Source organism: Sceloporus occidentalis, unplaced genomic scaffold, assembly GCF_023333645.1.
Source record: "Sceloporus occidentalis isolate IW3139 unplaced genomic scaffold, rSceOcc1.0.p SCAF_7, whole genome shotgun sequence".
NCBI lineage: Eukaryota > Metazoa > Chordata > Lepidosauria > Squamata > Phrynosomatidae > Sceloporus > Sceloporus occidentalis.
This window is the reverse complement of record NW_028316987.1, coordinates 90,313,763-90,330,305: the sequence shown is the minus strand read 5'-3', so window position 1 is coordinate 90,330,305 and position 16,543 is coordinate 90,313,763. Positions and strand designations below refer to the sequence as shown.

Sequence of the window (16,543 nt, the reverse complement as noted above, 5' to 3'; positions counted from 1 at the left end):
CCAAGAAGATCCATGCATGCCAAGAAGAGGGGAAAATGGGCACCTCCAGCTTGCCCCAAAGGCGTAGGCTGGAAGGCCCCACTGTTATATTTAGAAATTTTGTTATATATGTATTTATTTGTGTATTGGATTTTATTGTTGTATTATTGTATTGTATTTTATGGTGATTGTAAGCCACCTCGATCCTACGAGAAGACGTGGGATATAAATAATAAAAATTATTATTATTATTATTATTATTATTATTATTATTTGTTCCTCTCCCCGATATGTTTTCCCCTGCTCCTTCCATTTGTTTTTCATTCATTTTTTATGTGCTTTTCATTTCTGCAGATAGAATTGCAACCCAAATGGGAATACAACAAATATATGTACCTCTATTTTGTGATTTTTATTATCTTTGGATCTTTCTTCACTCTGAACCTTTTTGTTGGTGTCATCATAGATAATTTTAATCAACAAAAGAAAAAGATAAGTATCCAGAAAGTTTTTCTTTTTGCTTCCACTGAATGTAAACACATGGAGAATCAAAATAGGTAGAGCAGTGTCTTCTATTGGACAAGCCTTTATTGCCAAAATAATATGAATGTTTTTGAGGTACCCAGAACCCTTCATTTTGTGGAGGCCATTACTTCTACTAGCAGAAATTGGCATATTAAAAGGCTGCTTAAAAGGAAAAAGCAACAACCTTGTTCACTTCTCCCCACAGTTTGTTTTTGTCTGGTTGTTAAAATAGAGAGCCATTTCATTGTTATTTCCTACTTTGGAAAATGCATGGAATTGACAAATGGAGTACACATGGGTTGGGACATAGCAGTATGATGGATTTTAATGACGCTCTTACAAAGGGGTTTGATCTAAAGGACCATGTGGGCAAGAATAGTTTTATGCATTTTTTAAAAAGTGGAGTGTATAGATACAAGCAAGGTGTATAAATAAAAATAAGATAATGAATAAAAAACTGATGAATATCATACAGACAAATGCTTTCATATTGATGCATGCCAAGGCTTAAAACTGCATGTTATTGATTGCTGTTGGCCAATATGGCTTCCAGACTCTTTTGCTAGGAATATGAACATCTATACTTTACAGAGAAGTGGACATGAGAACTCTACAAGAGTACTGACATTAGTTTTCAGTCATGTAAAGTATAGATAGAGATGATGACATGGGAGAGACACAGAATGTGTACATTGATTCTAAAAGCAGTCTAAAGCTTATTTTATAGATTGGGGGGCTGCAGCTGAAGTACATTGACTTGCGCCAAGTAGTTCTATGGGTCTTACAATTTCCAAATTGTTCTATGTGTCTATGTGTCTTACATCTGGCCAGTCTAACAAGTGAATACCAGTCTAACAATCTACATCTCTCCAATCTAACACCAATTTTGCCTTTCTAAGATAATATGGAACTTTGGTATTCCTAGCTAGGTCTGTGCTAGATGTAATGAAGCAAAACAAAAATTACTTAAAGCCCAAGAGATCCCAAATCCCAAGCATTACTAATTTTTAAAAATGAGATTATTTTCTCTCTGTGGAAACCATATATAACCTGTCTCCAATAATAATAATTGTGTTATCTTCTTATACTTTGGTGGAGAAGACATCTTCATGACAGAGGAACAGAAAAAATACTATAATGCCATGAAAAAACTGGGATCCAAGAAACCTCAAAAACCCATCCCAAGACCACTGGTGAGAAGTACTCCTCAGCAGTTGCTCCATGTGAAAAGTGTGCAACAGAAAAAAACACTGTAAAAATGACTAGGGATAAAAATGTCCATCAGAAACAGTGAACAGATGAGTGGATGGAGGTGAAACAAACTTAATTAGTGAAGACAAAGTTTATTCCCCAAGGAATCGATTCTGATGCAATTCCAACAGGTGGGAATGCCATCAGAATCGATTCTGTTTCTGCGGGAGGGACAAGTGGCAGAAAACTGTCACCATCCCTCCCCAGAAACACCCCTGGTGCTGTTTTTTGTTGTTGTTTTGTTTAAGAAAATGTCATTGCAAAATCACTATATTGCTGAAGCAGCCATTTGCAAAGTGGTCGCTTTAGCAATCCAGCGATTTTTGGATAAGAGGTTTTTTTTTAAAAAAAGAAAGGGGGGTCCATCCACTTCCTCCTCCTCCTGGGTCCCCTGGCCTTGCCTTCATCTCCTCCAGTCTCATCCTCCTCCTGGTCCACCACCTCTTTCTCCACTTCTACCTCCTCCTCTCTGCTACCTTCCCCGGCCTCTGTGCTCCCTCCTCTTCCTTGCCTGCTCTGCTGCCACCCCCGAGGCCCCAGGGAAGGCACTCACAACACACACACACTCCTCAGGTGTTGGAAACTCTCCGGGGTGCACCACTCCACTGTTCCCCGCCTGTGGATGGAGAGGGCGCATCAGAGGGCCGCCCCTCAGTCTGCAAGTCACCTGCGTCCTTCCCCCATCCCGCTATCCAGGCCTGTCAGGTCCAGTGCACCTGAGGGGGCCCAGGGGGAAGGCTGGCCACCGCGGCCCGAGATGCAGGGCCCTGGCAAAGCTAGCTGGTGCAAAGAGGTTGGGGGGTGACCATTTAAAGGGCTGCTCCGCCTCCCCCGGCCCCAGTGGGAACGACAAGGGTTCCAACGGATAAAAGTCGATTCCAAAAGGATCCCTGTTCATAGTAAGAATGAGGAATCTTTTGGAATCGATTTCTATAGCGAGGCAGAGCCGAATTGGAACGCGGGCTATTCCACCAGTGGGAATGGGTCCTTACACTCCTTGTAAAACCTGATACTTCTTTTCTACATGATAGTGCCATTTCTAATTTTAAACCTCACAGGACTGCTAGGGGTACACTTAATAGTACTTTAAGAGTTTATTGGGTCATGCTACAGCTTGGCTTTTTCCTACTGTCACTTAAAATGGATGTACTGAGAAAAGCTTTTGTCAGTCACCCCTCTGTAGCCATCCTGGGAGCTTGAGTATGAGAGGGGGAAGGTAAGCAGGAGTTGTTGTGTGTGAATTAAGGTCACATAGTGACTAGGTCTTCATGGGAATTGAATGTGAAAGCCAAAAGACGGTGAATCTAGAGGGGATATAGAAGATCAAATTGGACCTCTGGAACCCACATCACTGCTAGATTTGCCATTTAGCCTGGCTAAAACGTCCTTCAGATTGACTGGTGGTGAGGCATGATGGCAATGGTAGTTTGTCAGAACCTGGAGGGATGGAGGTTCCCCACCCTGGTCTAGACCAAGGCAAGTAACAGTACCACTCTACTCTGCCTTGATCAGGCCTCACCTGGAATCTTGTGTCCAGTTCTCGGCACCACAATTCAAAAAGGATGGTGAGAAACTGGAGCATGTCCAGAAGAGGGTGACCAAATGAAGGGTCTGGAAACCATGCCCTATGAGAAGAGACCGTGGGAGCTGGGTATGTTCAGCCTGGAGAAGAGAAGATTAGGAGGTTATATGATAGTCTTGTTTAAATATTTGAAGGGATGCCTTATTGAGGATGGAGCAAGCTTGTTTCTGCTGCTCCAGAGACTAGGACCCAGAGCAATGGATTGAAACTACAGGAAAAGAGATTTCGCCCCTATGTTAGAAAGGACTTTCTGACAGTAAAGGCTGTTCAAGAGTGGAACACACTCCTTCCTCGGAGTGTGGTGGGGTCTCCTTCCTTAGAGGCTGGATGGCCATTCGTTGGGGATGCTTTGATTGTGAGTTCCTGTGTTGCAGAGGTTTGACTGAATGGCCCTTAGATCTCTTCCAACTCTGTGATTCTAAAATATAACTTATTGTCTTGATTGAACATGGAAGAACACTGTAATGTAATGTAACTTATTATTGAAATTTAGTAGTTTCACATCCAGTCCTAAACACCATTTCTTCCAACCCTTCCAACTCTTCCTTCTCCAGAACAGATACCAAGGATTCATTTTTGATATTGTAACCAACCAAGCATTTGATGTCGCCGTCATGGTCCTCATCTGCCTTAATATGGTCACTATGATGGTGGAGACAGAGGGTCAATCTCCAGAGAAGACATATGTTCTTAGCAAAATCAATATCCTCTTTATCATCCTGTTCACAGCAGAGTGTGTCTTGAAATTGGTGGCTCTGAGATACTACTATTTCACTAATGGGTGGAACATTTTTGACCTGGTTGTTGTGATCATGTCAATTGTTGGTAAGTAACCACATGACAATGTCCTTTTGTCTAATATTTGACAACCTCAGAATTAAACCTGGTTTGACAAGAGTGCCTGAAGTGCGAGAGCCTTCATTGCTCAAAGAGATACCGTTGTAAGAAGATGAGTGACCCAAGCATATGTCAAAGGGATTGACAGTCTTATTGCATTACAAAAGTAAGCTGAGATGCAGCAACACAGATGCAGCTTTCTGCTTACTTCTCCACATGCCCTCGAAGCACTGCTGTTCTCCTTCCAGAGTGAGATGGTCATAAAAGCATGCCTTTTGCCAAACTGATTTTTCCAGTGAGACAAAAGGTATGTTTTTAGAACTGTCTCCCTTGGGAAGAGAATGGATGTGCTTTAAGGACAAGCAGAAAAGCAAGCAGAAACCTGATTTTCTCTCACTGCCCCTTGGCTTACTTTTGTAATGTGATAAGGCTCTGAGACTCTAGGGATTGGATGGAAGAACAGCCAACAGCGTGGAACATCTCTAGTCTTTGTGCATAGAAAAGTGGAGGATGGGACTCATGGTGTCTGGGTGCTGTGCCTAGATGAAGGATATATCCTCTCAGATGCCTTTAGCAAAACCTTTTAGAGGGAAAGTTCCACCTTCTGGCTCAGATGTCACCAGAAAAATATAGGCAGCAGCAATCTCTAACAACATAAATGCTAGCAACAACATGACACTGCAATAGAAGATAAAACTTAATTTTAACAATGAAGTGTTCACCTGAGACAAAATCTGTTGAAAAATTATCTGTTTTCATGTAAAAATCTAGATTTTCATTACTGTTTTCTTCTCTTTAGGTAATGTGCTTTCTGGTATTGTGGTTTCTTTCTCACCTACACTTTTCCGGGTGATCCGCTTGGTGAGGATAGGACGAATACTCAGGCTCATCCGATCTGCTAGAGGAATCCGCACACTCCTTTTTGCTTTGATGATGTCCCTCCCTGCTCTGTTCAACATTGGCCTTTTGCTTTTCCTAGTTATGTTCATCTATGCCATTTTTGGCATGGCCAACTTTGCCTATGTGAAAATGGAAGCTGGGATTGATGACATGTTCAACTTCAAGACCTTTGGGAATAGCATGCTCTGCCTTTTCCAAATCACTACATCGGCTGGCTGGGATGGACTTCTCAGCCCAATTTTAAACACTGGACCTCCGTTCTGTGACCCAAATCTCAGTGCTCCTTCAACTTTCTCAAAGGGAGACTGTGGGAACCCTGTGCTAGGCATCATATTCTTTGTTACATATATCATTATATCCTTTCTCATAGTTGTGAACATGTACATTGCAGTTATTCTGGAGAATTTCAATGTTGCCACAGAAGAGAGCACTGAACCTTTAGGGGACGATGACTTTGAAATGTTTTATGAAGTGTGGGAAAAGTTTGACCCTCTAGCAACTCAGTTCATTCAATATTCTAATCTTTCTGACTTTGCAAATACGTTGGCAGCACCATTGCGAATACCTAAACCCAACAAACTTGAACTCATAGCAATGGATCTTCCCATGGTGAGTGGAGACAGGATCCACTGCTTGGATATCCTCTTTGCTTTCACCAAAAGGGTGCTTGGGGACTCTGGAGAGATGGATGCCCTTAAGGTGCAAATGGAGGAAAAATTCATGGCAGCCAATCCATCCAAGGCGTCTTATGAACCAATCAACACCACACTCAGGCGGAAGCATGAGGAAATGGCTGCTGTTACTATTCAGAGGGCCTTTCGGAGTCATTTGCTCCAACGTTCCATGAAGCAGGCTTCTTTCTTACACCGTCACAAAACCTGTGATGGGGATATCCTTGATGAAGATGCTCCAGAAAAAGAAGGCCTCATTGCCCTTCTCATGCACGAAAACTATACCAGAAGCCCTGATAAAACCCGAACACCATCCTTAGAATCTATCCCTCCATCCTACCATAGTGTTACTGGAGCACTTGGTGGTGGTTTTGAGGGAGAAACAGCCCGGGCTCCTACAAGTGAAAAATCTAAGCATGGACAATTGTCTCCAGGGAAAGATAAGAAATCTAATGTGTAGATTTTTGTCAAGGACGCCTTAAAATAAGATTAAACAGAGACACTAAGCAACCACTATCTTATTAAATATACATACTGCAAAGGAATCTGAGTAGACCGTACCCCTTAGATTATGTACAATAACATCCCAAATCCACAAAACAGTGATACCTTTATTGACCAGCCAAAATGCACAAAATACATGATGCAAGCTTTCAAAGCCCCACTGGCTTCTACATCAGGCAAAGGTGTTTTGTTGAGATGTTGTTGTTATTCTGAGTTAAGATGGTATGGAGGGTTATCCATGTAGGCAGAGGCCATCCTTGGCCATGGAGGCTCTGGGAGACAAAGAGTGGTAAACTCCAGGAAATAAAATGTAAAGTCCATTAGAAACACAAAAAGAAACCGCCACTGAGATCCACATTGTCTTTGTCCTGTACGAGGCTATCCACCCCTTTCTTTGTCAGAGAACACTGAATTTCTCAAGAAGTCTCTCTGCGCTGCATCTGTTAAACTTTTAGAAGCTGTTTAGGTAAAACACACCAAATACAATCCCAGTTTAAAAAAAGTTTTACATTTGTTGGAGGTGAAAAAGTGTAAACTCCAGACAGTCCCTTGGTTTTTAGGATTCTGATGATGCAATTAAAATGTGGTATCCTCAAATTCAGAAAATCCATAGATTATAAACATTTATCACTTTTTAAAAAAACCATACTGCCATTAATATTGCTCATTTTTGGCCTGGATGAGTAAGACAGATCAGTGAAAGGGCATTGTAACTTTGTATGAGGATAATTTTTTAAGATCCTGATACCTTCAATATGATGATGGAGCAATTTTCTTCTTGAGGGCACATAGATGATAATTTGTTAGTCTCCATGGAACAAGAATACAGCTCCTTCTGGTTAGTAAATAAGAGGCTCGGTCACTGGACCAACCTAGAAAACATGGCAGGGGGACTGTTTAGAGAAGACATTGTTAGTCTATGTCAGTAATCCAGATCTGTCAAGTTGGATCCTACAGGCAATCCTTCTGCTAGGCCCTAACATGTTCCTAATGATTTCTTAGCTCAGAATTAGTCTGAGTTTAAATGAGTTTATTTAGACACAATTCTAATTAATCCTAGATTAACATGCTTTTGATGTAGGGGCATTCCTGAGGTAGCACGGAAACCAGCTTCTTTATCACTTTCTTATATGCAATATAGATACAGAAAGTTATAGCTTTAACTAATCTGGAAGGCTATAGAAAAGCAGAAAGCTGTCTACATCATCATCACCAGTGTGAATTATTATTATATAATTAACATGCATACAGGATAGAACAAAAACAAAAATTAGTGATCAGTGATCCGAGGAGCTTACAATGTAGCCATTGCATGGTTTGCTGATATGGCACTTTCTACTAGACATGACTTAATATGGTAAGCATACTCCGAATCACCATGATGTCTGTATGTGACTGTGGCCATGTTACTTGCCATTGCTTTAAATAATAAACAGGCCAACTAGTAATCCAGATCTTTATTGCTTAACTAAGGACTGTCACCAGTAGTAATCCAGAAACACCATGTTAAATAAAAAAAATAAATCTGATTTTTTTCCCTAAAAAATACAGACTTTTTATTTTTAAAATGGGGGCTGGCCTTAGTAGTCAGGAAAATTTTTCGCATCCCAAGACTGTCATTTTTTTAAATAGGGTCTTCCAAGACTTCTTTGAGCTACCAAGGCACAGGCTTGAAGACATTGCTCAATGAATGTAGATTTGAGAGTGGGCAAATATTATCCAGAACCAAAGGATCCAAACTTGGGATCTCAATAACCGTTACACTACTCCTTCTTTCAGGACAGCAGGAACGACGTTGCTCAAAGAGGCTCATTTTACAAGGCTACGTTTCACTAGACAAGGAGGGCAAGGATTCAAAGAACAGGTGCTAAATTCTTTGAGTAACTTGCCAGTATCTGCACAAGCTGAAAATCATCCATAATTATCTCATCAGAGGCTATTCTGGCTGCATCTATTGATATCCAGACTGGAGCATAATGTAACACAAATTAGCCACAGCAGGTCTTTGAAGACTTTGCAGCCTGACCCACTGAGTGACCTTATGGACAGGAATCTCTGACCGACCTCCTCTATAAATTTAGCTAATACTTAAAAAAAAAAAAGCCACCCAAGACACATCTAAGCTAGTGGCCACCATTGTGTCAGGTGGTAGCCGGTTGCACAAATTACCATTGCAGTGAGTGAAACCAAGGCATTCATTCATATTATATGAAATTACTGGGTTTTAAAAAATAACAATACCTTTTCTGCATGAAAAAATGAACATGGTTTGAGACCAATTTTCTGGAAACATTATGATGGACAGTGTTTTAATTTACTACGTCGTCTCTTCCACTTTGCCGCCTCTGTTGCTATCCTCATGGAAGTTTTTTTGCTTCCAAACTGGGCAATGGCTGTGAGTGGCATAGAATCATAGAATAATAGAATCGTAGAGTTTGACCACAAGGGCCATCCAGTCCAACCCCATTCTGCTATGCAGGAACTCTCAATCAAAGGCATGAAACACAACAAGACAACTACACGAACATCATGGAGGGAGGGAGGACCATACCTATACCTTATGGTACAGAGGCATCAACATGAAAGGAATTCCTGCAGTGGTGTGTGTGTGTGTGTGTGTGTGTGTGTGTGTAGTGGTAGAGAAGAACAGAGAAAAGAGGATGGGGATTTTTCACTTGGCTTTTTTCACACCATTCTGCCCAACCTCCCTTGCATTTTGGGTTTTTTAAAGCCCCATTTGCATGTGTGTTTATAGACAAGTGGCTGCAGATTGATCGAAGAAGAGAAGGTTAACCCTCTTGTCTTTATCCTGATTTCCATGCTTCAGTTTTGCTGATACCTAAATACTCCGAAGGCTCTAGTTCCTATCTGATCTTGGAAGCTAAGCAAGGTCAGCTCTGACAAAACAAACAAACAAACAAACAAACAAACCCATCAGTGATACCTTTACTGGCCAATCAAAATGTACAGTATACTTGTTGCAAGCTTTTGAAGCTCCATAGTATATTGTGCATTTTGGTTGGCCAATAACGGTATCACTGATGGATTTTTTTTAATTTGTTAAATGACCAACACAGCTACCCCTGAAAGTCAGCTCTGGTTAGTACTTGGATAGAAGATACCAACAAAGATCAAGTGCTGTTAGGCTCTATTTCAGGGAAAGGAACTGGCAAAACCACCATGCCTAAGAAAACCCTATGAGATTCATGGGGTTGCCATAAGTCGACAGGGACTTGAAAGCACGCGTGTGTGCGCGCACACACACACACACCTACCTTTTGTTTGCCCACTTAGTCATGCCATATTTAGCTACATATTATCCCGCATTTTCCAGGTTCTGTACATACTATATTGGTACAGTATGTACATTGTGTTTGAGGGTGCTTCTTGTTCTTCAAGAGTTATAGGAATCTTTTTGCAGGTTAATTGAGAGCTTGGACCTATATTTCTTTGTTATTGGATTTATATTCATTGGTAGCAGGAGTGCTGGTATTTAGCCCACCATCTCTGTCAATTGTGCTGTCTTGCTCCTACCAGGATAAGCTGGAGCATGTCCAGAAGAGGGTGATCAAATAGTGCAAGGTCTGGAAACCATGCCCTATGAGGAGCGACTAAGGGAGCTGGGTATGTTTAGCCAAGGGAAGAGAAGGTGAAGGAGTGACATGATAGCCTTGTTTAAATATCTGAAAGGAAGTCACACAGAAGATGGAACAAATTTGTTTTGTACAGCTCCAGAGAACAGCATCTGGAGCAATGGAGTCAAACTACAGGAAAAGCAATTCAACTCAACATTAGGAAGAACTTTCTGACAATAAGAGCTGTTCCAAAGTGGAACATACTACCTGGGAGAGTGGTAAAGTCTCCTTCTTTGGAGGTTTTTAAACAGAGGAGGGATGGACATCTGTCAGGAGTGCTTTGATTGTGTATTCCTGCATGGCAGGGGTTTGGATGCTCCTTGACGTCTTTTCCAACTCTATGATTCTGTGTTTCTATGATACCTCTTTTTCTGCTATCATACCACGGAAGAAACTTTTTTCCTGCACCTTTTCTCTCTCTGTGTACTTTTTTGTAATCTTACTCATTCCCTTTCAGATAGTGGTTTGGTGAGAAATGGGGTTTTCAAAAATAGACACATTTCTTTCCTTCTCTTCCAGTTCCAAAATAGGGATAGGGGACAAGAAGAACAATGTCATGGATGGATTTTTGTCACCTTCATTCCCATGAGGCCGCATAAATTTAAATGCCTACTTAGAATTAAAGTTGGTGCAATAAGCATCCCCTTTTCAGCATTAACACACAACTTTAAAAAGCTTTTTTTAGTGTAAACACAATACAGTGTAAACTTTCCTATCTTGACTCATGTATATAAAGAGGTACCAGTACTTTCTTTTTGTCATTTTGAACCAGTTAGTTTCAGTGAACTCTCATAACAGGAGAAAAAAATATTTTATACCTCATGTTTTATGGTTGGGAAGCTGAATTCTCAGCATAGAAGTTATTTAAACTCACATTTCTTATGCCAGCTCAACCAGTCCATCCATTAAGAACTGAACTAGAAAGCCTTTGAGATGTCAGATAACTATTTTTCTTTGTTATCTCTGGCCTTCTTCTTTTTGACCCTTTAGAATAGATTTCTGTGTTGTTTTCAAGCTTCTCTCCACCAATGCGCAGTTCTCCCTTGTTGAAAAGGTCTTTTATGTGTAAGGTTTTACAAATCAAGGCCCTCTTTTCACATGGTGTATTTTAGATGTGCACCTAAGACTTTTTAAAAAATGTACACATAAAAATGTGATGCATGTGTGGATGCGACAAACATGTTTGAAAAATATAATCTAAGAACACTTGGGACATTAGGGAACTGCATGAATCGTCCTACCAAAGGTTTGTTGCGTTAACAGAAATTAATTTGTAGTGTGAGAACCATTATGGTGTAGTGATTTGAGCGTTGGACTATGACTCTGGAGACCAGGGTTTGAATCCTCGCTCAGCCATAGAAACCCCCCTGCTGACGTTGGGCAAGTCACACTCTCTGGGCCTTAGAGGAAAACAAAGGCAAAGCCTGAACAAATCTTGCCAAGAAAACCCCACGATAAATTCTCCTTTGGGTAGTCACATATGTCAGAAAGGAAGGCAAACGACAATAACTTGTTGGAGAGCCAAGATTGGCTCCAGCACCTGGCTGAGGATATATTTCTGAGAAATGTAATTGGATGTAATACAACGTGTGAAATCGCCCTCGGTCTTAATTGCAATAATTTTTTAGGCATCAGGAAAAACCTTGAAGCAAGCCATGAAAGTTGAAAGCAACATTTCTCTTCTGAGTATTTCTGGATACTGGTCAAGTTTTCTGGATATGATTTCCAGAAGCTACTGGAGACATTTCTCTTCACCAAGCCTTATCTGATTGTGTATCAAATATATCAGTTGCTAATATACAGGCGACCCATTGCTTTAGCAGACCCTTGGGGAAAGAATGCTGAAGATGCTTTCCCCAAATCACTTGGACTGTGGAATTTAATAGGACGACTCTGGAATAAATGCAGGTGGTTTTGGCTGTTTTCACTGGAAACTGCTTCTTCTCAAGGAGGCACTGTTGGACTGCGCTCCTTCAATCTGATGAGGCTTTGTGCTTGAAACAGCTGATCACCGCTTTGAATTAGCAGCAGCAAATGGTTTCAATTTATACTTGAGACAGTTCTTATTTCCTCCTTAGTTTTCTTTTCTTTTTTTAATATTGCGAATTCTCCTTGAGCAGATTCAATTCCCATTTTTAACTAGCAATCTTTTGAAAATTGCACACAAGATTGTTTTTCCCAGTCGTTGCCATACTGAATCCGGAGTTCATACAAGGATTTACACACTGTATGTCAGCCTTTTACAATCTGACTCCCTCCTGATCCTTTGGATTTCAACTTCCAAAGAAGGAGACGCCACCACACTCCAAGGCAGAGTGTTCAACAGTGGAATAAGCTGCCTCAGAATGTGGTGAAGTCTCCTAAAATGAGGCTGGATGGCCATTTCATTTAATTTTTTATGCCACCTTTCTCCCAGCAAGGGATCCAAAGTGGCTCAAAAGATAAAAAACATTTAAAAAAACTTTACAATAATTTTTAAAACAACAATTAAAACCATCTTGCTAAAACAGTATAAATTAACATAAAAACATACAGAAGTTAAAAACATACCATCTGTTTGGAGTGCTTTGATTGAGTATTCCTGCCTAGCAGGGGGTTGAACTGGATGGCCCTTGGCATCTCTTCCCACTCTATGATTCTAACTTCCATCATTCTGACCACCAGCCACATTATTGTCAAAGCATCTGTAAGACTCTGACCTGGTAAACAGTTCTCTACATTCATGGTACTTCTGCTTTCCACCCATAGTTCCCAAATGCATGCAGGTACAAGGAGCACTGGGAGCCTGAAGATATGGTGTTGCTTCATTCCTCTCCTTTCATTACATTAATGAAAAACATATCTGGAAAGTCACAATGAAGGAGATGAGAGGTCACGTATTACAAAAGAGGAGAGCATAAACTCTAGGAAACAGTGTGATATGGTAGTTACAGCAATCTTTCCCAACCTGCCTCCCTTTCAGATGAGTTGGATCACATGTCCTTCCAGCACAGTGGCCAGAACTATTCAGCACATCTGGGCAGCGACCAACATATCTGGGTGCATCTGGGGAAGTTAGGTTAGTGTCAGATGTAGTCTTGGGAAACCTTAGGTTCCCATAATCAGTCAGTGTCAAAAGTCACTGGGTGACCAGTTACCAAAGCTTAGTCTAAACTACCCCCAATGTATTGTAATGACAAAAATCGGTTAGAGAGAGAACAATGCAAACTAAAGAAGATGTTATGACACAAATATATTTATTAACTTGCACACATCCTACTAGAAAGCCAGCGTGGTGAAGTGGTTTAAGCATTGGATTAGGACTCTGGAGGCCAGGGGTCAACTCCCGTCTCGACCATGTAAACCCACTGGGTGACCTTGGGCAAATCACACACTCTCAGCCTCAGAGGATGGCAGTGGCAAGCCCACTGATGAAACTTGCCAAGAAAAGCCCATGATAGATTTGCCTTGTGGGCGCCATAAGTCAGAAGCAACTTGAAGGTACACAACAAAGACAAAAACACATCCCACTCAGTTTTTTAAAATAATAATAATAATATATAGATAAATAAGGAAGACACAGTCCCTACCATCTAGGAATGGTATAAGCAAAATGAGAAGCAGAGCAAAGGAAATAAAAAGGAGGCCTCTCAGATGAAGGAGCTATAATATTTTATTGTTTCCCAAAGCACCAAATGATAAACCTGCACAGATTCATATTGTGCATGTCTGTTGGCCAATAAAGGTATCACTGATGGATTTTTGTTTGCGTTTGTTAAATGGCCAACACAGCTACCCCAGCATGTTTTCTGTATTGTGAGATACCGCATTGTAGCTGCAACGGAGGAACCACGAAGAGTAGCCTGTGGACTGGGACTTCAGCCAAGGTAAAACAATTTTTTTCTTTTTAAATTTGGACTGAATTTGCATGTTTTACCTCTACATCACCAAAATGTTCCTGATGCAAAAACATGGAGGAATCCATTGTTCTCTGCCTACAAAGACGCCAGTAGCCTCACTGGAATAAAGACATATTGGATTGCAACAGAGGAGTCCCTGTTGAGCTGCAAATGGACTTTAAATTTTGTGGACTTTGAGCATCTCCCTATTGCCACAGGGCCAGAAGGAAGAGGAGCCTGCCTGCACAAAATATATCCTTCCCATCATACTATCTTTACTAAGGGCTGAAACAGCATGCAGGCATCTGAATAACATCTCCAGTTGTTTTTCCCTCCTGTTTGGTTTGTAACATCTTGCCTGATGAAGAAGCCCATGGAGCTTCGAAAGCTTGCAATAAGTATACTGTGCATTTCGGTTGGCCAATAAAGGTATCACTGATGGATTTTTGTTTGTATTGAGACTCCGCGTTCACCATCCGCCTGTCAAAAGGTGCCATAGTCCCTTTGGCCAGCAGAGGGGGGTGTTGCCTAAACGGTGAAGGTTATGCAATAATCTCGTCCTCCCTGCTCAGCAAATACCTGCAAGGTTATTTGAAAGTTCAGCAGTTTCAGGATTTGGTGAGCAACGTCCAATCACAGGACCCCTGGTGGGTTCTGTAGTGCAACCTCCTGAACCCAGCCAGCAGGGCCTTCCTGTTACCTAATACTGACACACCTAAGCAAATCCAAATCTGGGCTGAAGATTGCTGTTAGCAAAACTGTGCCACCAGAGAATGCAGCCGAGCAAAGGTGGGGCTTCAAGGGACTGAGCCGTAAAGGATGAGAACTTTGTGAATCTGAGCTCCGCACTTAACACACCAGCTTCCCAGGCAGCTGTGATCAACATTTCGCACTGTGCTGGGAATATCTACACATACTTGATGCCTAACTTCAGTAGGCTCTTGGTATCCACTGGGGATTGGATACTCAGATCCCATTATATACAATGGGGCAGTAAAATGGTGTCTCTTATATAAAATGGCAAAATCAAGGTTTGCTTTTTGGAATATATATATAGTGACTATTTCAAGCCATGGATGGTTGAATCTGTGGATTCAAAGGGTCAACTGCACTGTTAATTTTATTTATCTATTTATAGTATTTATACCCCTTCAGCCAGAGCAGCTTGGTTGTTGTCATGTGCCTTCAAATTGTTTCCAACTTTTGGCGACCCTAAGGCGAACCTATCATGGGGTTTTCTTGGCAAGATATGTTCAGAGGAGGTTTGCCATTTGACTTCCCCTGAGGCTGAGAGTATGTGCCTTGCCCAAAGTCACCCGGTGGGTTTCTTGGGCTGAGCAGGGAATCAAACCCTAGTCCTCAGAGTCATAGTCCAGTACTTAAACCATTAAGCCACACTGGCTCCCCAGAGCAGCTTACAAATCAGTTATTTGACATTTCCCTGCCCTGAGGCTTTCAACTGAAATAAGACGTGACACATAAAAAGAAAGAAATGGTAGCTGGGGCAAGGATGCCTGCTGCTCTTCTCTCCCTCAGAGGCCATAGCAATGGCGGTTTGAATGTGAAGGGAAGGTCTCTCACCAGCTGATGGGCCAAGGCTCTAGGAAGATGGACCTGGTTGCTCTTCTCTCCCTCAGAGTCCAGAGGAATGACAGGTGGACCATGGAAGGAGGGCTTCTCACCAGCCACTGGCCCAAGGCATGAGAGAACTGCTCTTCTCTCCCTCTGAGGCCAGAGAAATGTAGCTGGAATGGAAAGATGGTGTAAAAGCATAGTTACAGGGGCCAGCTAAAAGTTGGGCTGCTTTATGGGTTGTGGCTCCTCGTTCAAAGATAATTTCAAGGGAGCTCTGCTCCTCCATAGTCAACACCTGAGGATGAGTTTCTGTCCATGGCAACTCAGTAAGGAGCCATGTGGACCTGGTACTGTAGCTGTGCGCTGAAGACAGCTGACTGGAGAGTCAGATATTCATTTTGGCTCTACACAGTGCTCAGGCCAAAGAATCCCTTCTCTCCTACCCCCCTCCCTCCTTTGCACTCTTGTTCTTTTTTAATCTTGCAGCCACAGACTTCACCTTTTGATTTTGCTCCTCTAGAATAAGAAGAGCAGAGGTGTCTGCTGACCTCTATATCAGTGGAACAGACTATCTAAGGTGCAAGAACTAGTAGTGGTTTGAGTGTTGGACTCAGATTCTGGGAGACCAGGATTCGAAACCATGCTTGGCCATGTAAAACCTTCCTTGGAGTCTGAGAGAGTCTGACTTGACCAAGATCACCCAGTGGGTTTCTATGTCCAAGCAGGGATTCAAAGCCTGGTCTCCAGAGTCATAGTCCAATGCTCAAACCATTACGCCGCACTGGCTCTGACAGTCCTTGAATCCAACTGCAATCTAAGATACTAATAAGAAAGCTAAGGTAGCGGATGGCTCTTTTGTGTGAGCAGCCTGGATCTGTGCCAGGTTATGACTGACTTCAGAACAAAAACCTGGTTTGGGAGACTAAGGGGCTTCCAAAGGAAATTAGTAAGAGAGCAAGGACCTTACTTTGTTGCTGTGTGCCTTCAAGTCATTCTGACTCATGGTGACCCTAAGGCAACCCTTTCACAGGATTTCATTTAAATACAATTTCATTTAAATTTATTTAAATCCTTAAATCCTTAAGGGTGTGAGGACAAATGCCGTTTCAGGATAAATGGTGAAATTGTACCCTCTCCATGCCTACCTTTCATTTAGCTTCCTTCACTAGGATTGTTTCCTATATTCTCTTCTTGGCCTGTTCCCTG

At 41.7% G+C, this 16,543-nt stretch overlaps 1 protein-coding gene across 1 annotated transcript in view; it reads left to right on the top strand.

The window, feature by feature from the left end:
• LOC149310077 (sodium channel protein type 5 subunit alpha-like) overlaps nt 1–6,205 on the top strand; it is a 43,425-nt gene extending 37,220 nt beyond the window's left edge. Inside the window, exons 19-22 of the mRNA XM_089531461.1 lie at nt 334–471; nt 1,593–1,697; nt 3,892–4,162; nt 4,974–6,205. Coding sequence (XP_089387587.1) covers nt 334–471; nt 1,593–1,697; nt 3,892–4,162; nt 4,974–6,205 — 1,746 coding nt within the window. The remainder of the gene's footprint in view (nt 1–333; nt 472–1,592; nt 1,698–3,891; nt 4,163–4,973) is intronic.
• The last annotated feature ends 10,338 nt before the right edge of the window (nt 6,206–16,543 follow it).